Below are 23,414 nucleotides of genomic sequence, written 5' to 3' on the forward strand. Positions count from 1 at the left end.
AGCGAGAAGAAAGATCTAAGGGACAGCTGGCCAACTCCACCACTGACAGATTGTTGCAGAATGCTTTTCCCATGCAGCACACCATGGAAACCTGTACCTGTTTGTATGCTTTTTCCTTTTGATGCAGGCTGTTTGACAGTTGTACTGATCACTGATGTTAGCAGTTGAGTTTTCTTAGTACTTTCTGTAAAATAAAGTAAATGGCACACATGAAAGTAATTCACAACATATAACCTGCAGTCACAATAGTCCAAGAAGTCTGAAATACTCCCCCTGCAGAGGACTGAACCCTCTAAGAGCAGTGGGAGAGTCCCAAACTACCGAAGAACAGTGCACAATCTAGAGCGAGATACCCCCTTTACAGTGGCATAATGCCAATAGCAGCAGCAGAGTTGGGGTGGAGGATGTGCACCCTGCATACAGATACAGGTCAAAGCATGGATGGAACAGGAAGCCGATAGCTCTTTGTTCCATTAGTCACTAAATCTGAGCTCGGAGTCTCAGTGCACAGGTGCAATGATGTCACTACATCACGACCGCATTGCAGCGCTTAAGACCACACACTGCAGAGACAGGAGCAGGAGGAAATCAAGGAGAGCAGAGTAGTTTTCTTTTTAATGTTGTTTTATCAATGACATATGTGGGGATTTACTCTGTGCAGGGGCTATACTGTGGGCCATCATAAACTGTGAGGAGCTTTTGGAGCTATCAACTGTATGTGTAGAACTGTGGGATGATCAAAGGGTCTGTGGGGCCATTATACAGTGTGGAGGCCATTACACTGTGTACAGGGATGCATGGGGCCATTATACTGAGTGGGGACCATTATACTGTGTGGAAAGATTACAGTTGTGCTCAAAAGTTTACATACCCCTGCAGAATTTTTGCTTTCTTGGCCTTTTTTTCAGAGAATATGAATGGTAACTCCAAATCTTTTCTCCACTCGTGGTTAGTGGCTGGGTGAAGCCATTTATTTTCAAAATACTGTGTTTAAAATATATTTAAATCATAATGACAACCCAAAACATCCAAATAACCCTGATCAAAAGTTCACATAGCCCGTTTCTTAATACTGTGTATTGCCCCCTCTAACATCAATGACACCTTGAAGTCTTTTGTGGTAGTTGTGAATGAGGTTTTTTATTTTCTCAGATAGTAAAGCTGCCCACTCTTCTTGGCAAAAAGCCTCCAGTTCCTGTAAATTCCTGGGCTGTCTTGCATGAACTCAGATCTTGAGTTCTCCCAAGAGTGGCTCAATGGTATTGAGGTCAGGAGACTGAGATGACCACTCCAGAACCTTCACTTTGTTCTGCTGTAGCCAATGAAAGGTCGACTTGGTCTTGTGTTTTGGATCGTTGTCAAGTTGGAATGTCCAAGTACATCAAATGAGCAGCTTCCAGGCTGATAAGTGCAAATTTGCCTCCAGTATTTGCTGATAACATGCTGCATTCATCTTTCCTTCAACTTTGACCAAGTTTCCTGTGCCTTTGTAGCTCACACATCCCAAAACATCAGCGATTCACCTCCGTGCTTTACAGTGGGAATGGTGTTCCTTTCATCATAGGCCTTGTTGACCTCTCTCCAAACTTAACGTTTATGGATGTGGCTAAAAAGCTAAATTTTGGTCTCATCACTCCAAATTACCTTGTACCAGAAGTTTTGAGGCTTATCTCTCATATTATAGTTGAGATACTTTGTGGCATTTGTGCAGCAATGGCTTTCTTCTGGTGACTCGACCATGCAGCCCATTTTCTTCAAGTGCCTCCTTATTTTGCATCTTGAAACAGCCACAACACTAGTTTTCAGAGAGTCCTGTATTTCAGCTGATATTATTTGTGGGTTTTTCTTTGCATCCCGAACAATTTTCCTGGCAGTTGTTGACGACATTTTTGTTGGTCTACCTGACCATGGTTTTGTTTTTACAGAGCCCCTGATTTTCCATTTGTTAATCACAGTTTGAACGCTGCTGACTGGCATTATCAATTCCTTGGATATGTTTTTGTATCCCTTTCCTGTTTTATACAGTTCAACTACCTTTTCCCGTACATCCGTTGACAATTCTTTTACTTTCCCCATGACTCACAATCCAGAAATGTCAGTGGCTGGATGAAAGATGCAAGAGTCTGTCTGGATACCAGAAACTCACTCAGCTTTTATGCACACACACTGATTACAAGCAAACAGGTCACAGATGAGGATGTTATGTTTAATGGTCATTCAAACCCATTTGTGTCAACGTCTGTGCATGTTATCAGGCCAAAATCACCAGGTGAACTTTTGATCATGGTCATTTGGATGTTTTGGGTTGTCATTATGATTTAAAAACAGAAGACACAGTAGTTTGACAATAAATGGCTTCACCCAACCACTAACCATGAGTGGAGAAAAAGTTTTGGTGTTATCATTCATAGTCTCTGAAAAAAAGGCCAAAAAAGCAAAAATTCTGCCGGGGTATGTAAACTTTTGAGCACAACTGTGTGTAGTCCAGCGACCTACTGAACTTCATAAGAAATCTTGCATGGATGCCATGGGGACCTTCATAAAGGCCATGCCGACCTATCGACACCTCACATTCGCTACATGTGGGATGCCAGTCAGAAGTAATGGCCGCCATGTTGAAAGCCTGTTAAGTGCCACAGTCATGTTTGACATTGACATTTAAAGGTTAAACTATGGTCAAAGCTAGTTCCAATTATATAAGTTACTGTTGGGTGCTGGCTTTATAACTTAGTCAACAGCCTCGCAGCATAGTGCTGAGCCAGGTTCTATACATCAATAGTGAAAGCCCCCCCAGCATGTTCGGTGGAAGTGGCTAAGGCTTCTTTCACACTTCCGTTTTTACAATCTGCACAGGATCCATCAAAATGTTGAAATGACGGATCCTGTGCAGATTGTAAAAAACGGGTGCACTGGGCCCGTCTTTCTGATGGACCCGTCGAGGCTATGTGCACCTGTTGTGTATGCGTCTTCATAGCGGTTTTCCGCTGCAAAAAAGCATACACAACACAAACCAGGTTAAAAAATAAAAATAAAAATCGCAATATTCTCACCTACCGGCGTCCCGCGCAGCGATGCTCCCGGCAGCTAGCGTTCCTAGTAATATATTGCGAAATCTCACGAGAAGTCGCAGTCTCGCCCATAGGCTTCCATTGTAGCCAGTGACAGGCAGCGCAGGATGTGTCGCTGACCAATTTTCCGACGTGCAGAAAAAAAGTTCCTCTGAACGTTTTCTCTGCCCGACGGACGTTTTTTTTACGCAGGATCCAGTGCCCGACGGATGAAACGGATGGCCATCCATCACAATCCGTCGCTAATACAAGTCTATGAGAAAATGCAGGATTCTGCAAATTTTTTTGCAGGATCCTGCATTCTCAAAAATCGATGGATTGTGACTGGAGCTGAAAGACGGAAGTGTGAAAGAGGCCTAAGCTGTTAACGTGCTTCTCCTGGACATTACAACTAAATGCACTCACTAGAGAGGGCATAAATTGATTTGAAGCACCAGGTCCATCGACCACATCGGTAATCTGTAGTTGCTGGACTGGGGTCCTGAGAAAAGCCTACCTCCCGACAACCACGGCTCTTCTTTTGATTAGCCAGCTTGACACAAAGTCATTATTCCAGCATGACGCACATGTGACATTAGGCTGTTTAATCAAAAGAAGAGCCATGGATGCCATCAAGTAAGAGGGGGTTCTGAGGGCTCCAAATAAAGCAACCATATATTACTGAAGTGGGCGACTGACAAGATGTTGCAAATCTGTTTGAACCAACTCCAATACTCACACCTTTTTGGAAGAGCCTATCTAAGAGCCTATCTCAGAAACTGCCAATATAGTCTCTCCTGCTCATTTACATTAGGTAGCTTGGACATAATTCTGAATAATAACATAAGTATGCATTAACAATTTTTATGAAAGTAATATAAGAAAGCACAGCTGACAGACACTATCTAACATTATAATAAATGCTACATGATTTTTGTTTTTGGAAAATCAAAACGTTTGAGTGATATCAGGTACAAAGGTGATCACGAGTTGTCACTTTGATTTCTCAGAAAGATGTATAACAAGACAACAGCTAAAAAAAAATATTTAAAGACCTTGACAAATAAGCACAACTCAAAGACTTATCCAAATGTTACTGACCGCTAAGATATCATCCAGACATCGTCAGAAATCATTTATCTATAGATTTTACCTGGTTCATCCTCTACATTTTCTAGAGCCACAGATTGCTCGGCTGATCTGCCACAGTCTTTAGTCTGTGCTGGGACAACATCTTGCCTGTGTCCCCGCCTAACCAGAGTTAGATGGACCGTCTGCCCTGTGTGACGCAGAACTTCCACAGCTTGCTGGTTGGTGTAGCCCTGCAGATTGGTTCCATCAACCTAGACATATTGACAAACCTATTTTAGTAGCAGTTATTTCAACATAGATGGACCTATAGAACAGATTGATGTCCAGATTTTCATCTGTTTTTAGATAATCTTTGTTCTTTTATAAAACAAACAACACACCCTCTTAAGAATATATTACACCATCTGCTTTACTCTACATCGCACATAATGAGAAGGAGTCACTCTGACTAATAGATCATAGATAAAATAAACTACCTTCACACAGTGTTTAGTAAAAAATTATAATAACTTTAAGGGAGAGCATTTTTATGTAAATATGCTAAAATAGTCAAATATCTGAAAAATGTTTGTCGATTTTCGTTTTTTATGCAGTAAGTAATAAAAATGCCTTAAAGCATTCTCTCTCTCATTATTCAGGCATTTGGCAAATATTAATAATTATGGTAATCCTAAATGGCCTAAAATGGGAAAGGTTTATTCTGATTTCATGTCAGATATTGAGAAAAACATGCATATGCCAGGTCCTGCCTTTGTAACCAGTGCTGATCAGCTGCGAGCAGGTGTTTCAGGGACTAAGTCCTGCTTTTCCCATACTGAGCATGCCAAGGGACGACCTCCCATTGGAGGTCGGGGGTGACACGATCAGGTCCTGTAGCAGCTCCTATTGGACCATTAGGAAGGTCCTTGAGAGCTACAGCTATAAAAGGTTCACATGACTGCACGGCCATGCGCTAGTATAGACTTGATAACGTGTGTGCGTAGATGAATGTCAGTCGATGGATGAAAGATCCTTAATCATTCCCATTCCTTGTGTTGATGACTGCTCGCAAATGGTGGAAGCTACCTAGCGCCCGACAGTGCTACCTGCACACTTAGCACACTTTACAGCGTCTCTTCGCAGTGCCTGCCAGTGCGGCACTGTGCGCAATCAGTGCGCTTTCCTGACAGCCGGTCAGTGTAGGGTGGGAATTCCCGCTTGGACTCAGCATCTGACTCCGGGCGTCCTCAGGCGCGGGCTCAAAAGCCACCGAGGGTCAGAGAAAGTCCAATCACGAGTTTAGTGGGGCTGATTCATAGGGATCCCACTAGTGTCTTTCAGCTGCACCCTGTGACTGCTAACAGGGCACAGCGTAATTACGGCGACTCTGTGAAGCAACAGAGTTTGCTTCCATTCACACTGGGTGAGGTCTAACCCACGTATGAGCAAGCGTCCATCCGCCATTAATCAGCAGCAGGTGTCATCTCTGCACAGTGGACTCCGGACTGCGAACGCACCTCATATTCTCTAATATTATTATTTGGTGCATTCCGCCAGTCCTAACAAATATGTGGAAAGATGTGCAAGTTTTTTGAGAGCTCCTTTCTATGGAGAAATGTATCTGTATAAAAAGTGAAGTCTTCATGTACGCACCTTGTACATTATTGAATAAAAATTCTATATGTACTTGACACTTACAGCAATGATCTGATCACCAACATGAATCCTTCCATCTTGCTCAACAGCACTGCCTTTTGTAATGCTTTTCACAAAAATACCAGAAGGTTCTGTGAATACAGAAACAACCAAGCAATGATTCGTACTTTGTTCTCTTTGCTGCTTGTCCTATCCGCATACCCATACTCTATTTCCTCTGAGCAAACAGACATCATAGAGGGGTCCCACCTAGAGGCAGTAATGTACAGAATGGACTTGCCTGCATTCTTGTCACCAACATAACCAGCAATAGTGATTCCTAAGCCCTGAGCATTCTTCGATAGTTTGACGTCAAAGCTGTCCCCAATTGTTTCCCTTTTCACTTCACCGTTACCCTTAAGAATAAAGGAGCACAAATGAAATAGATGAAAAACAACAAGACACATGGTAAATAAAATAGTGAGCCACTAACATTTACATAGCAGAATTTGAAACGTGCCCAGGAGGTAATTCTAGACAACGCATAAAAGATTTTACAAACTTGATACCTGTGTGTCCCAAATCATTTATTTCCAAATCCTAATTGCCACTACTTAAGTTCATTTTACAAGTTCAGAAATATTAAATGCACAAAATGTACCAATGCCAAGGGATAAATGACTACGTGTGTGGATCACATTACTTTATTACACACACACACACACACACACGCGAAGGGCGCTACATGAACATAACTTAAAGAGATTGGACAATACTTTTTATTGATGATCTACCCTTAGATATATCTGCTCAGTAGGGGTGTGACACCGGGCACTCCAGCCAATCAGCTGTTACCAGAGCTGGCCGGAAGTTCTCGGATGCTGCTGGAACACAGCAGCTCCATCATTTCTATAGTGGCCGTGGCTGAGTACCTCAGATCCACCCCTGGAGGGCATGTTTCTGTAGTTCCCAGCAGCATCCGAGAACTTCCAGCCAGCGCCGGTAACAGCTGATCGGCAGGAGTGCCCGATGTCACCCCCCCACTGAGCAGATAGACCATCAATCAAAAGGTAGTGGCCAACCTCTTTAAATTTGAAGACTTACAAACACAATACAATATTGGAGGTTCCATGGAGTTGAAATCTCATTAGAAGGATCCAATTCTGGGAGCCCACACATTAGTTGTTATTGCAGTAGGAGCTACACTGAAAATGCTTTTTAACAATCATTAGATCAAATTTAGGGTGTACCAAATAAACATAATGAACTCTACACCGAAGCTTTTAGAACTATGACCATCGTGCTTTACGGCATGTGTTAAATGTATATGCTCGGACGTAGATATTAAAATGATGCTTCAAAACATGCAAAAAAGGAATTTCACCAACAAAAAAATGCTTTCTACAAGTGTTATTCCAAAATGGTAATACTATGATTCACAGACTAGCCAAAAAGAAATGCGAAGGATAAGGCGAACAAATTACATAAATTATATTTTATTCCACCCCTTACCCTCCCCACAACCCCTAAAAAAAAGAACAACCAATACAAGTCATCCAAAATAACATTTCAAGAATTCCATCTGCCACAAATAACCATGATAAATACTCCAAAAAGATACAGACAAACTGCTGAAACACAATAAGTGTGCACTCTCTGATACATAGCAGTAAAGTAAATTTAGTATGCTGCAAAAAAAGAGAATACAGAGGTCACATGCAGGGAACCAAAAGAATGAATACAATAATAATAGAAAATGTCAAATACCAGCATTAATATGTCACAAGGTACTGAAGGCACTTGCATGGATTTTTAATTCACCCATATTGTTGATTTTTTTTTCTATCATTATTATTGTATAAATCCTTTGAGTTTTCCGTTTGTGAGCGTCACATTTTATTTTTTGTTTCCCAGTATATTTACATTCTGTTCTACACTATATAGTGCCCCCTTCGTGCGCTCGGGTAGTTTATCTGTACTTTTGGGGTACTTCTGGTTATTTGTGGCAGATGTGATTTTTGATGACTGGTATTGATTCTTCTTCTTTGGGGCAGGGGAGGGGTGCCTCTGTAGTAGGAGAGCATTCTGGTGTGAGATGACCACAAGACTTCAGTCCTTCCCCTATGTATGTTTTTTTACGTCTTGTATAGTCACACAATATATTTATTCTTCTTTCCCTTTGTGTAGTAAGGACATTAATTAAATTGATATAAAGAAAAATTTTTCGAAGTCATGTTGCTTATCCCTTATTTTTGGCAATTCTCTGATACGGCATTAAGCATTTTGGTAGAATTGTAAAAAAATATATATATACGGTATATATTTGACAAAAGTTTTTTTTTTGTTTTTTTACAGGACACCACTGTAAAGCAAAACTGCAGCATTAAGTTAAAAAAAAAAAAAAAAAAAAGGAGTACCGTATATGGATGCCCATTTTAACAATTACTTCCTATTCGACAGATGCTATTGTGTGGCATCTAATTGAAGCATCGTAATAATATATTCATCCCTAAATATTATCATAATGCCTGGTATTTTCTGAACGGAGGGTCGATCAAGCTACTGCAAACTTCCATTACAAACGCTGTAGATCACTATGGGGAAAATTGATTAGCAGAAGCGAAATCATGCCAAGTGCATGCCTGTAAAAGGTGTGAGATGGTTCTGTGGAAGAACTGTTGAAGTCATATTTTTCATGTTGAAAACGGTATGTGATCTGCAGGCATGATGTTATAGAGCAGGAGGCGCTGATCAGACCGATAAACATTTTTGAGGGGAAAACTTTCAGTAAAACTTGCATTTTATTAAATGAGAGCACTTGTGTCTGAATGTATGAGTCCAGTGGGCGGTCCTATTCAATGATTGACAGTCTTTCTTGTATGACTGCATGCAGACATGGCTGTCATTCACTGGTAGGACTGCCCACTGGACTCATACACCACTAGAGATTTCAATAAATAAATACAAGTTATACTGAATCTTTTCAAATCAAGCTACATACCCTTCTGCTCAGCTTGCCATGCTGTCCACAGGTCAGACTGTGTGCACAACGTGACAGGTTCCCTTTAATAAGTCATAAACAACCAATATTTATTCATAAAGGGAAAAGTAGAGCTGGAATAAATCATGCAGAGAGTGCGCTTATTCTAACCTGCAGTTCAGGTGCAGCAGGTATCAACGGAGGCATCGGAATGGGTGTAGAGACCACCGCGGTCGAATCCCCCACGGGCCCTCTGGCAACAACCAGCTTTACTCTGTTTCCACACTGCCTCAAAACTTGGGCAACTTGTTCACTGCCCATTCCAGCAAGATCTGTGTCACCTATTTTTAATATGTGGTCTCCACTGCGCAACCTGCCATGCTGAAGAGTAAAACATGTCAGAACCACTGTAACACACATTTATGGATCGGATACAAATTGGGATAACATATGGCTTTGCGTGAAATCAGACATGTCTGTAGACCACTCTTCCAGGAAAACTAGCATTCTTACCTAGTCAGAGAACAGGGTGCTAGTGAGTTACAGTACTGCACGCTATACATTGTTCTAGAGGCTGTCAAAGACCTGGAATACATGGCATTTTATGTCGGACTTTTGCAATGGCATGTCCCTGTACAGTCCTACAGAAAACTGCACGGATCACGGGTCCCAGGCTGTGCGAACAGCAGCAATAGCTATAAAGAGTCGGCTCTATGGAGCACGCACTATAGTCATAATAAGAATGTCAGTCTATGGCATGCCTATACCTTACCAACAAGAAGTTAGACAGGAGTCGAAGAGCAGAGAAGGGGACAGGAGCCATAACGGCAGGCTGTACAATAAACACACATACCTGATCAGCTATTCCCCCAGGAAGAATGGTTTTCACTATAACTCCAGTTGATTTTCCTCCAACAATTCCAAAGCCCAAACCTGAGCCGTCATTTACCAGTTCAATAGCCTCCACATGCTGCCAGTGGCTCTAATAAAGAGATTGATGTGTTACTGTCTAGGAGGCACAAACTGTAGATGCCATGTTCTTTACCTGAGCACATTTCTTTTCCCACCCCCCAGAATTATGGCATACAATACCTTTATAAAAATTATTGCGCAACTCGAAGCAGAGAAAAATGTTTGCAACTTTTGGTGGCTTTTTTATTCAAGTCCAGTCCAGCTTGGCCAAAAAGGGCACAATTATGGCAGGACAGGGTGTGGTGAAGACATTTCTTCAACATTTATGTCGTGTCAGAAATGCATTCCAGTCCCTGACTGGAGTAATATTCTTGGCAGAGTAGTAAGATGAGCCAAATTCATTAGGAAGCATGCGTCTCTTAATGAATTAGGTGCATCTTACGCCAGCGCCGCCTTCAGTAAGACTCGCATGTAAATCACCAATCTTAATGAATCAGGCCCATGGTTTTTTCTATGCAAACTGAGATACGTTCTGCTACTGATTAAAGCATGTTGTCTGTGTAGGCTTAGATAAGAATATATGTCTTTTCCACAGAAATTGCTAAATTGAGTAGCGGAAAGAGGTACAAAGAATTGACTCAGCACATTTAACTTCCATCAACCATTTATATGCTCTTGTAGGTAACGGAAATATTAATGCATTTATATCTTTCCAATTGCTTCCCATAGGGTTATTCCAGAAAAATCCAAGATTTTGACACTATGCAAATGAAACATAAGATGATTCACCCTAGGTAATTTACATACTTAGCGCCTGCCTCTTTCTTTATTAATAAGGTGGCTGTATCGTTGACGTCAGGCGCTGGGCTGGAAATCTTGCGTATGCTCATATGTGCACAGTCCTCATGCCTGCACTGAAAGGTGCCCTTATGACGACATTGGCTACGGGTGATGCTGCACATACGTCAGCCATTGATGGAGTACACCCAAACACGTCTGGTTGTACATCGTTTAGGGGCAGCACATAGTGTGGGGACTTCCATGACGAAATCACACAGCACATAGGCCACACACTGGACAACCTTGTATTTGTGAGATTTGACTATGCTACATGTGGTGACGTTGGGTTGGAAACAAAACGTATGGGCGTGCATCTAACAGAACCATTACCACATGGAGAACACAAATTATAATGCGCAGACTAGTTATAGACCTGTGAGGCCCGCTAGGTTCTGAATCTCATAGTGAGAAACAATGAGCAAAATAATAAAAATTACAAGTTCAGAAAAGGCTGCCCAGGAATACATTAGTGCCACCACTGAAAATGACTTGACAGATTCCCATAGTGATAGCCTTTCGTTAGATCATCATGCCCCCTATAGGCTGAGCTAGCCATAGCAGCTTAGTCTCAGCCCCATACAGAGCTCCAGTGCCTTGTACAATACGAAATGTAGACTAAATGGTAATCAGTAGAGAATACTGTAGACTAACTTGCTTTTTTCTAAAATGCATCATGTAAAAATGATTTGCCATACTACAACATACTGTATATATGATGTTTGAGGTGACACGTGAAGTTTTTTTTACGTTTTAAAAGTGGTCATCACCTGCCAACCTCACACATCAATCTTCCCACCTACCTGTTTTCCATCAATCTCCACCTTTGTAAGCCAGAGCTGGCAATCAAGGAAGAGGGGTGACAGGGATAGGTGAAAAACAAGTATAAAGGAAGGATACAGTGAGCAGCTGGCCATGGCAAAGGTGCACCGGGCGCCGGTAACTGGGTTGAACAGGCTCCTGTAGAAAAACGGAATACTCACAGGGCTTGAAAGTGCAGATACAGTGCTGGCATCAGAGGGTGTGCGAGATACCGCAGGACTGGCCAGCTGGGGCAGTGGTCCTCTGGCAATCACCAGCTGCACATAATCCTTTGCCCTCTGCAATAAATGAATGGCTTGGTGATGTGTAATTGTCTGGTCCAGGGGCTGACCATTTATGGAGAGAATCTGATCCACCTCCTTCAACCTTCCATCCCTGAATAGAAACGACATATACAAGTCATATGCACCATGCAGTTTTCTATGCACTTACAGATGTATCAGTTGTCACTTATACCAGTACAAATGTCACCGGTACACTATACTGATGAGGGCTTGGAAGACAAGTCTATCACAATATTAGCAACCTAAAATCAGAGAGAAATCTCACCTATGAGCAACACTTCCGTCCTGTATTTCCTGAACAAATATCCCAAGTTCTCCACGGTTCTCACTTTTTAGGCCAACAACACTAAAACCAAGACTACCACTTGAAGGTTTAACCATGTCCATGGTTTCAATCTGACGACCCTATGAGGCAGAAAGAACTTTTATTAAGATTATAAAATATATAGGATAGCCTCCTACTTGGGCTTTGGACATATTCACTAAGCAGAGTAAAATTAGAACTAAGCAGAAGTGCATACAAAAGTAACCCTGCCCCCAAGGGGTAGATTTTAATAACTGTGAGGAGGACCCATACCAGGGGATGAATGTAGTCATAAATCATAGAATCATAGAATGGTAGAGTTGGAAGGGACCTCCTTGGTCATCTGGTCCAACCCCCTGCTCAAAGCAGGATTCACTAAATCATCCAGACAGATGTCTGCCCAGCCTCTGTTTGAAGACTTCCATTGAAGGAGAACTCACCACCTCTCATGGCAGCCTGTTCCACTCATTGATCACCCTCACTGTCAAAAAGTCTTTTCTAATATCTAATCTGTATCTCCTCCCATTCAGTTTCATCCCATTGCTTCTAGTCTTTCCTTGTGCAAATGAAAATAAAGATGTGTCATAAGGCACAATCATGATTTTCTATTGCTTTTTAAATTTTGATGAAGATGCCCATGTAGAAAAAAAAAAATCAGTGCCCCAATAATTACATACTTGAGCCATCCGTTTGATGATCTGGTCAAAATCTTCACTTGCTGGTTTGCCATTGATCAGGGGAAATGAGGATGAAAGAAAAGTTTCCTCGGAGTTAAACTGGCTACCATTCTGTTGGCTCAATGGGTAAGGCTCAGTTTGCGTAGAAAGAGAACTTGATCCAAATGGAGAAATCTGGGCAAATTCTGTTACTAATGATCCAGTAGGTGTCACATTCACCTGAAATTAAAAATTAAAATCAAACTGAACCCTCAGCACTTTGTTCTTTCTATAATCCTATTCTTGGATTTTGCTCCCAGATCTGAATACAGCTACTGCTAAATAACCTAGCTCAAAGATACAGCAATAAAGCATAAAAACGCAGCATTTATAGCCACAGTCTAGATGGGTGCTGACAATAAGAACCCATTGCATATGTAGTCTACTGCACTTTCCCATACTAGAAAGACGTTTCGTCTCTGTCTTGTAAACTGGGGCCTATGGAAACTTACCGGAATACACTAGGTACTATTCTTCAGATACACTCTCAGCTAAGTGGACAAAGGTACTGTTGTGCTTTATATACATGCCATTTTATGGGAGGCATATATTAAAATGTATATTCTATCATTTGTTAGTTTAGGAATCAGGCACATGTATATTTATTCATTTCTTTTACACTACACTCCGATTATAAAACAATACTATAAATATATTGAACAGCTTGTTATGGTCACGAAGATATCATGACCATGATCATGATCAAGATACACCGATGCCTCTACCTTGTGCCAGTTATTACACTGGTTACCCATCCACTCCAGAATCCAGTACAAAACTACTACCCTCATCCACAAAGCACTCCATGGCTCAGCACCACCCTACATCTCCTCTCTGGTCTCAGTCTACCACCCTACCCGTGCCCTCCGCTCCGCTAATGACCTGAGGTTAGCATCGTCAATAATCAGAACCTCCCACTCCCGTCTCCAAGATTCTTTGGAATGCACTACCCACGTTAATACGATTAATCCCCAATCCCCACAGTTTTAACCATGCCCTAAAAATGCATTTGTTCAGACTGACCTACCGCCTCAACGCACTAACCTAACAAACAAACCATAATCATGTTCCTCGCATCATGTTCTCATACACTTTATGCAGTTAATAGCCCTCTGTGTCTGTACTGCTACATGCTTAGGCAGTGAACTGGTTCATGCAGCTTTACATGAACACCCGAGCCTTACACTATGGCTGGTCCAAATAACTAAAGCAATTGTTACCATCCACCTCTCGTGTCTCCCCTTTTCCTCATAGTTTGTAAGCTTGCGAGCAGGGCCCTCATTCCTCCTGGTATCTATTTTTAACTGTGATTTCTGTTTTGCTGTAATGTCTATTGTCTGTACAAATCCCCTCTATAATTTATAAAGGGCTGCGGAATATGTTGGCGCTATATAAATAAAATTATTATTATATCAAACATGAGCACTGTACATTATTTTACGTCATAGGGCTTATATTTAAAATTTGCGGGTTTGGGGAATAGATCATCGATCAGATCACAGAGATAGCTTGTGACAAAGTCACAGGAGAGTTCCTCCATCTGTCCCTCCTTCTGTGCCTACAGGATCAAAAAATCAGGCATGTTCCAATCCAACATTCCCGATCCTGCTTTCATCCAACATTCCCGATCCTGCTTTCATCCAACATTCCCGATCCTGCTTTCATCCAACATTCCTGATCCTGCTTTCATCCAACATTCCCGATCCTGCTTTCATCCAACATTCCCGATCCCGCTTTCATCCAACATTCCCGATCCTGCTTTCATCCAACATTCCCGATCCTGCTTTCATCCAACATTCCCGATCCAGCTTTCACCCAACATTCCCGATCCAGCTTTCATCCAACATTCCCGATCCTGCTTTCATCCAACATTCCCGATCCTGCTTTCACCCAACATTCCCGATCCTGCTTTCATCCAACATTCCCGATCCAGCTTTCACCCAACATTCCCGATCCAGCTTTCACCCAACATTCCCTATCCTGCTTTCATCCAACATTCCCGATCCTGCTTTCATCCAACATTCCCGATCCTGCTTTCACCCAACATTCCCGATCCAGCTTTCACCCAACATTCCCAATCCTGCTTTCACCCAACATTCCCGATCCTGCTTTCATCCAACATTCCCGATCCAGCTTTCACCCAACATTCCCGATCCTGCTTTCATCCAACATTCCCGAACCTGCTTTCATCCAACATTCCCGATCAAGCTTTCACCCAACATTCCCGATCCTGCTTTCATCCAACATTCCCGATCCTGCTTTCACCCAACATTCCCGATCCTGCTTTCACCCAACATTCCCGATCCTGCTTTCATCCAACATTCCCGATCCTGCTTTCATCCAACATTGGAATGAGAAGAAGCTCCCTAACACTAAAAATGGGGTTTCCAGTTTTGTCCCCCAGTTGAAGTATAAAAAAAAGAAAGTTTTCTTTACTCACCCTCCCTGGGTCCAGTGCTGAAGTTTTGCCGCTAATCCTGGGGTCTGCTATTGTCTGCGGAGCTGATATCATGTTGACTTACTAACCAAAATAATTACTGAGGGAAGAACAAAAATGGCTTACACATAGAAAAAACCCCCATAAAATAGAATACTTTATTCAATGATAAACTAAAAACCAAACCCCTATCTACTAAGTAAGTATTGAGGGGGTGATAACCCCGACATATAAAAAATCAACACCCTATACTGGAACCATATCAAAGGTAGATAACCTACATGTATTATGAAGGTGATATAACATAAGTGATATACAAAATATAGCTAGAAGAGTGTATGAATATACGTGCACTACCCCTACCAGTAAAGCAAATATGAATTTGCGACCCTAGGGTATATTCCTACCTAGGTGCGGGGGTTGGCACCCTAAGAGAAAACGAGAGTGGTGCCCCCGCTCGTACGGTGGCTGTCCCTGGTCTACTAAACACTCCCTATAAGGGATAGAGTGTGAAACAGAAGGCCAGGTGGCTGTAAATAACTTGTCAAAATATGTGGTACCACATATTTTGACAAGTTATTTACAGCCACCTGGCCTTCTGTTTCACACTCTATCCCTTATAGGGAGTGTTTAGTAGACCAGGGACAGCCACCGTACGAGCGGGGGCACCACTCTCGTTTTCTCTTAGGGTGCCAACCCCCGCACCTAGGTAGGAATATACCCTAGGGTCGCAAATTCATATTTGCTTTACTGGTAGGGGTAGTGCACGTATATTCATACACTCTTCTAGCTATATTTTGTATATCACTTATGTTATATCACCTTCATAATACATGTAGGTTATCTACCTTTGATATGGTTCCAGTATAGGGTGTTGATTTTTTATATGTCGGGGTTATCACCCCCTCAATACTTACTTAGTAGATAGGGGTTTGGTTTTTAGTTTATCATTGAATAAAGTATTCTATTTTATGGGGGTTTTTTCTATGTGTAAGCCTGATATCATGTTGACAGCACTGCAGCCAATCAGTGAGCTCAGTGGCTCTGAGCGGCTTGTGCCATCTGCTATTGGCTGCAGCGCTGCTTACATGATGTCGCCAATGCAGACAATAACAGACTGGGAGTAGCGGTGTAGACTTAGCTGTGGACCTGGGGAGGGTGAGTAAAGTGCAGTTTAGGGTATGTGCACACGTCCGGATTTCTTGCATAAATTTCCTGAAGAAAACCGGAAATTTTCTGCAAGAAATCCGCATTTCTTTTTGCGGTTTTTTTCCGTTTTTTTCGCGTTTTTTTTTAGCATTCTGCAAGCGTAATTAGCTTGCAGAATGCTAAAGTTTTCTAAGCGATCTGTAGCATCGCTTGGAAAACTGACTGACAGGTTGGTCACACTTGTCAAACATAGTGTTTGACAAGTGTGACCAACTTCTTACTATAGATGCAGCTTATGCAGCATCAATAGTAAAAGATAGAATGTTTAAAAATAATTAAAAAAATAAAAAAAATGCTTATACTCACCCAGACGATCTCCTCAGCGGCGTCCGTTCCTCTTCCTATAGCTGGTGTGTGCGCGCAGGACCTTCCATGACGTTGCGGTCATGTGAGCGGTCACATGAGCGGTCACATGACCGCTCACGACCAATCACAAGACAGTGACGTCATCACAGGTCCTTCACCGCACACCAGCTATGAGAACCGAAGCGGCAGCATGCAGCGGTGAGGCGGGAACACTGCGGGGGACATCGAAGGTGAGTATAGGACTATTTTTTATTTTAATTCTTTTATTTTTGACCAATTATATGGTGCCCAGTGCGTGGAGGAGAGTCTCCTCTCCTCCACCCTGGGTACCAACCGCACATAATCTGCTTACTTCCCGCATGGTGGGCACAGCCCCGTGCGGGAAGTAAGCAGATCAATGGACTCCTAGGTGTGCGGAATCCCCGCAATTCCGCAATTTTAATGAACATGTTGCTTTTTTTTCCGCGATGCGATTTTTTTGCGGAAAAAATCGCAACATTTGCACAAAAAATGCGGAATACACTGAAAATAATGGGAGGCATATGTTAGCGGTTTTTTCACGTTTTTATCGCGGTTTTATAGCGGAAAAAACGCGAAAAAAAACGCAAAAAATCCTGACGTGTGCACATAGCCTTACAGTTTAAGACAGCAGAAAGCTACATCATACATAACACAACGTGGCACGTTCACGTAGATCACATTACTCATGTCAACCATAACTCATATTGTGCTTAAGGATGGTGGACTTCAAAGCCAACCAAGTCCTAGTGTTTGCTTTTTTACTAGTTATTATAAAACAACTAATGCTGTAAAATTATAGTCTAGGCTGAAACATTTGTCTCAAATGAAGGAATGTTAGAGATAAGCAACGCCTAGTTGGTATTCAAGGACATGTCTGCAAATGTGAAGAACACAGGATTCCAGAGAGTTAATAACCCGGTATTTCATGCAGTTCATGACACTACTGATCAGAAGAACAAGATGTGTGCCCTTGTATTAGACAACCGGCCATATAATAACGCATTATAAACTAAAATAACAGGATAAGTCATTTTTATACTGTATTTTGCCGACCAATTTACAGGGAAACAGCAGAAAGAATGAATTCCAAGCAAGGTGACTACTAGAGAGTTACACTTCTAAAAGTAGCAATTAAGTGCTAAAATTATGCCACGAGATTACTAATAATGCATTATTTAATACATATTAAAGGGAATGTCAAGAAATATTTCTGAACGACATCATAGAAAAGTTACCAACGGATGTACGGCAGCTAGGAATCTAATCAGAGTCACTTTCAGATGAAATCGGAATTACAGAATCCTCTCTGAAAAGACTATGTAGGAACACCGTTTTCATTGATAAACCCTTGTGACAATCTCCAATGACAACGAATTAACTATAAAACCTAACGTATAGGAAAAAAATGTCATCTCTACCTGTTCTCTGATATGGTGGATTGATGACTGTAGACTTAAAATTTGGTTGAAGAGAGGACTTTGTAGAACAGATTTTAGCAAACATAACTTTTCCTCATTTGCTAGATCACCGCGATCTCGTACTTTTGTCTGCAGACGGTCTACCGCCTGCAAGGCACGATGAGTATCTGCAACAGAAATATTACATGATATCAATGTACGAAGAAAAATTACATTCCCAGTTGGCAATGAAAAAAACTACAATTTGCCAATCCATAAAACATCTTTTTCTATACAGATCACCTATACTGAAAATCATATTTGTTATTTCAGGCAAGTTTCAGAATAAGCTGTCAGGTGTGTACATGAAGAATAAGATGATTTCTAGCCATTATAGGACTTGTATCAGGCATTTATCACCAGTTTTCCATTCTGCATTTTCAGTAGTGAGTGGAGATTGACTGTTATGATGTCTACAATACACTGCACATATAGAGACACAAATTATTATTATTATTATTTATTGTTATAGCGCCATTTATTCCATGGCGCTTTATATGTGAGGAGGGGTATACATAATAAAAAACAAGTACAATAATCTTAAACAATACAAGTCATAACTGGTACAGGAGGAGAGAGGACCCTGCCCACGAAGGCTCACAATCTACAAGGGATGGGTGAGAATACAGTAGGTGAGGATAGAGCTGGTCATGCAGCGGTTTGGTTGATCGGTGGTTACTGCAGGTTGTAGGCTTGCCAGAAGAGGTGGGTCTTCAGGTTCTTTTTGAAGGTTTTGATGGTAGGCGAGAGTCTGATGTGTTGTGGTAGAGGGTTCCAGAGTAGGGGTGATACGCGAGAGAAATCTTGTATGTGATTGTGGGAAGAGGAGATAAGAGGGGAGTAGAGAAGGAGATCTTGTGAGGATCGGAGGTGGCGTGTAAGTACCGGGAGACGAGGTCACAGATGTATGGAGGAGACAGGTTGTGGATGGCTTTGTATGTCATGGGTAGGGTTTTGAACTGCAGTCTATGGGTAATGGGGAGCCAGTGAGGGGATTGACAGAGGGGAGAGGCCGGGGAATAGCGGGCCGGAGGTGGAAAGGGCCACTGTCATGTTCCCAATGGCAGGGAATTTAACAACAGAACACGGGCAAAAAACAGGACGAGCTCTAGGGTGATGGAACCTGAGCTGACCGCGATCCTGAACCTCAACACTCAACTAGCAGTAGCCGGGGAGCGTTCCTGGGGGGACTCTAGACGCCTCGCGCCAGCCGGAGATCTAGCTTCCCCTATCAGAAGAATCACAGACCTCGCTTGCCTCTAGAGAAATATTCCCACAGAAATAGCAGCCCCCCACATATAATGACGGTGAAATGAGAGGAAGGCACAAACGTAGTTATGAAAATAGATTCAGCAAAAATGAGGCCCGCTAAAAGCTAGATAGCAGAGGATACAAAAGGTGAACTGCGCGGTCAGCTTTAAAACCCCTTCAAAATACCATCCTGAAATTACTTGAACTCATGTGCCAACTCATGGTACATGAGTGGTAATTTCAGCCCACTAGAGCAACCAGCAGCAGAGGATTACATATCTGCAAGCTGGACTAAAAACATGAAAGCAAACAAGAAACAGGGAATTCCAGACTTAGCTTGTCTTGAAGACTTTAGGAGCAGGTAGCAAAGGTAACAGAGACACACTGATACATTGAAAGCCGGCGAGGGAATGACAGGAAAGCCAGGTTAAATAGGAAACACCCAGCCACTGATGGACAGGTGGAAACCAGAAACCGCAACCCACCAAAGTCACCCAGTACCAGTTGTAACCACCAGAGGGAGCCCAAAAACAGAATCCACAACAGGCCACAATAGATTCCTCCTCTTCTTTATTTAGCACATAGGCAAAAGTAGCAACATGGAAGACATGATACAACCATACTGAGATGTGAGGCAGTGAATCCAGCATTGGGTTGGGATAAATCGCTTGTTAAAGGGAACCTGTCACCCCGTTTTTTGAAGATGAGCTAAAAATAGCATTAAATAGGGGCAGAGCTGGGCGTTACATTAGTGTCTTTTGTGTGCCTTTATAACCTACCTAAGCTGCCGAAATACCTTTGTAAAGTCGCCGTTTTCTGCTGTCACTCACGCTGGTCTGGTCATATGGGTGTGGTGACAGCGCTATTTCTCCCCCAGAATCCTGCTCATCATTACATTGGTGGCGTAGTGGTGTGCGCATGTCCAAAGCGAAGATCCACTGCCCAGGAGATTCAAAACAGCGCGGTCTTCGCTATTCGCAGTTTACCGGTGGGCGCGGCCATCTTTCCTGTGGCCGCGCGTGCGCAGATGGAGCACTCTGCTGCCCGGGGCTTCAGGAAAATGGCCGCGGGATTCCGCGCGTGCGCAGATGGAGATCGCGGCGGCCATTTTCCTGAAGCCCCGGGCAGCAGAGCGCTCCATCTGCGCACGCGCGGCCACAGGAAAGATGGCCGCGCCCACCGGTAAAATGCGAATAGCGAAGACCGCGCTGTTTTGAATCTCCTGGGCAGTGGATCTTCGCTTTGGACATGCGCACACCACTACGCCACCAACGTAATGATAAGCAGGATTCTGGGGGAGAAACAGCGCTGTCACCACACCCATATGACAAGACCAGCGTGAGTGACAGCAGAAAACGGCGACTTTACAAAGGTATTTCGGCAGCTTAGGTAGGTTATAAAGGCACACAAAGACACTAATGTAACGCCCAGCTCTGCCCCTATTTAACGGTATTTTTAGCTCATCTTCAAAAAACGGGGTGACAGGTTCCCTTTAAGAAGCTGCTCCACAGGTCGATTAGTCTGCGTGTGTCAGTGTCTCTCCCAGCTCTTCTTGCCCTCCCCTACAAAGTTTTATAGAGTCTGTAACCTGATATCTCACTGTGCTGGCAGTCCATCTTACTTTGACCAACATGGATTTGAGCTTTCAAAGTGAATGATAAATTCAGGAGACAGGGGGATTATAAGAAGTGGCTCATAAATGGAGAAAAAAGCATATTTCTTTCAGAACATATCATGCAAAGTTTCTATACTCACTTGTTCAATGGATTTTTGCAAAGTTTGTTGAAATGGCAATGACCATTTAAAGAAGTGTTCTAGGGAATATTTTCTAAATGTCTAACAATACTTACAAAAAAAAAAGACAGACAAAAAAAAATTCACGCTTTCAAACCATTTTTTTTTCAGGGATGGAAAGAGTAAGCAGACACCAGAAGGGCCCATATCAATGCCATATAAGAGGCTATAGGAGAGCTGGTAGGATGGGAACGATGTCTTATTGTTTAACATCAGTCTGAAGCATTTAAAGGGAATTTGTTGCCACATTTGACCTATCTAAACTATTAATATGGGCATACAGGTTACAGAATGCTGAAAACAGTCCTACCTGTATGTCTCATATCAGATGCCTTGTTGCTGAGAAATAATCTTTCATCACTTTATAAAACTGACCTCTTCCAGGCTCCGGCGCGGATGGTGCCTGGAAGATAACTCTGCCTCCAGAGCTTGTTTTATATGAAGGGAGCGTTACCAGTGTGATGTGTGATGGTTACCAGTGTGATGTGTAATGGTCACCAGTGTGATGTGTAACGGTCACCAGTGTTACCAGTGTGATGTGTAATGGTCACCAGTGTGATGTGTAATGGTCACCAGTGTGATGTGTAACGGTCACCAGTGTTACCAGTGTGATGCGTAATGGTCACGTGTTATTTGTAATGGACGCTCTCTGATCTGATCTTATGCAGAGCTGTGTGTGATTAAAACTGATACACCTGTAGGTTCCTCTCAGCTTTAGCTTCCATCTCACAGGCAGATAGGGCTGCAATGTTGTTGTAATACAGGTAGAACTCAGAGAGAAGCAAAAATGTGTTTGCAAGAAGACAGATTTAATTTCTCCTGTTCTGTGTTAGTTACTTGTCTCACATTGGTAACTCCCCTTTATGTAAAATAATCTCTGGAGGCAGAGCTATCTTCCAGGCAGTGTCCTTCCCAGAGTTTGGAAGAGGTAATTTACATAAAGTGATTAACCCCTTCCCGACCTTTGACGCCACGTAGGCGTCATGAAAGTCGGTGCCAATCCGACCCATGACGCCTATGTGGCGTCATGGAATGATCGCGTCCCTGCAGATCGGGTGAAAGGGTTAACTCCTATTTCACCTGATCTGCAGGGAGAGGGGGAGTTGTACTTCAGCCCAGGGGGGGTGGCTTTGCCCCCACGTGGCTACGATCGCTCTGATTGGCTGTTGAAAGTGCAACAGCCAATCAGAGCAATTTGCAATATTTCACCTATGAAAATGGTGAAATATTGCAATCCAGCCATGGCCGATGCTGCAATAGCATCTGCCATGGCTGGAAATCATGTTCTGCCCCCCCCCCCCCCACCGCCCCCGATCTCCTCCCCAGTCCTCCGTTCTGTCCGATACCCCCCTCCGTCCCCCTGTCCGCTCCCCCGTGCTCCTGTCCGCTCCCCCGTCCTCCGATCCCCCCCCTGTGCTCCGATCCACCCCCCCCCCACCACCCCCTCATACTTACCGAGCCTCCCGAAGTCAGTCCATCTTCTCCCTGGGCACCGCCATCTTCCAAAATGGCAGGCGCATGCGCAGTACGCCCGCCGAATCTGCCGGCCGGCAGATGCGATCCATGTACATTTTGATCACTGTGGTAAACTTATCACAGTGATCAAAATAAAAAAAATAGTAAATGACCCCCCCTTTATCACCCCTATAGGTAGGGACAATAAAAAAATACAGAAAATATATTTTTTTTCCACTAGGGTTAGAACTAGGGTTAGGGTTAGAACTAGGGTTAGGGTTAGAACTAGGGTTAGGGTTAGAACTAGGGTTAGCGTTAGAATTAGGCTATGTGCACACGGTGCGGATTTGGCTGCGGATCCGCAGCGGATTGGCCGCTGCGGATTCATAGCAGTGTTCCATCAAGTTTACAGTACCATGTAAACCTATAGAAAACCAAATCCGCTGTGCCCATGGTGCGGAAAATACCGCGCGGAAATGCTGCGCTGTATTTTCCGCATCATGTCAATTCTTTGTGCGGATTTCGCAGCGTTTTACAGCTGTTCCTCAATAGGAATCCGCAGGTGAAATCCGCATAAAAAACACTGGAAATCCGCGGTAAATCCGCAGGTAAAACGAAGTGCCTTTTACCTGCGGATTTTTCAAAAATGGTGCGGAAAAATCTCACACTAATCCGCAACGTGGGCACATAGCCTTAGGGTTAGGGTTGGAATTAGAGTTAGGGTTGGAATTAGGGCTAGGGTTGGAAATAGGATTAAGAATAGGCTTGTGGTTAGGGTTATGGTTAGGGGTGTGTTGGGGTTAAAGTTGTGGTTAGGGTTGGGGTTAGGGTTGGGATTAGGGTTAGGGTTGGGATTAGGGTTAGGGTTGTGGTTAG

At 43.0% G+C, this 23,414-nt stretch overlaps 1 protein-coding gene across 4 annotated transcripts in view; it reads right to left on the reverse strand.

Annotated features, from left to right (window-relative positions):
- MPDZ (multiple PDZ domain crumbs cell polarity complex component) overlaps positions 1 to 23,414 on the reverse strand; it is a 204,599-nt gene that overhangs the window by 152,447 nt on the left and 28,738 nt on the right. For all 4 annotated transcript variants that reach the window (XM_077249224.1, XM_077249221.1, XM_077249220.1 and 1 more), the window contains exons 3-12: positions 18,000 to 18,166; positions 12,570 to 12,788; positions 11,854 to 11,993; positions 11,466 to 11,679; positions 9,587 to 9,715; positions 8,905 to 9,114; positions 6,055 to 6,169; positions 5,817 to 5,905; positions 4,201 to 4,390; positions 98 to 184 (exon numbers count right to left, since the gene is read on the reverse strand). In XM_077249224.1, the coding sequence (XP_077105339.1) occupies positions 98 to 184; positions 4,201 to 4,390; positions 5,817 to 5,905; positions 6,055 to 6,169; positions 8,905 to 9,114; positions 9,587 to 9,715; positions 11,466 to 11,679; positions 11,854 to 11,993; positions 12,570 to 12,788; positions 18,000 to 18,166 (1,560 nt within the window). The remainder of the gene's footprint in view (positions 1 to 97; positions 185 to 4,200; positions 4,391 to 5,816; positions 5,906 to 6,054; positions 6,170 to 8,904; positions 9,115 to 9,586; positions 9,716 to 11,465; positions 11,680 to 11,853; positions 11,994 to 12,569; positions 12,789 to 17,999; positions 18,167 to 23,414) is intronic.

This window comes from Ranitomeya variabilis, chromosome 1 (genome assembly GCF_051348905.1).
Source record: "Ranitomeya variabilis isolate aRanVar5 chromosome 1, aRanVar5.hap1, whole genome shotgun sequence".
NCBI lineage: Eukaryota > Metazoa > Chordata > Amphibia > Anura > Dendrobatidae > Ranitomeya > Ranitomeya variabilis.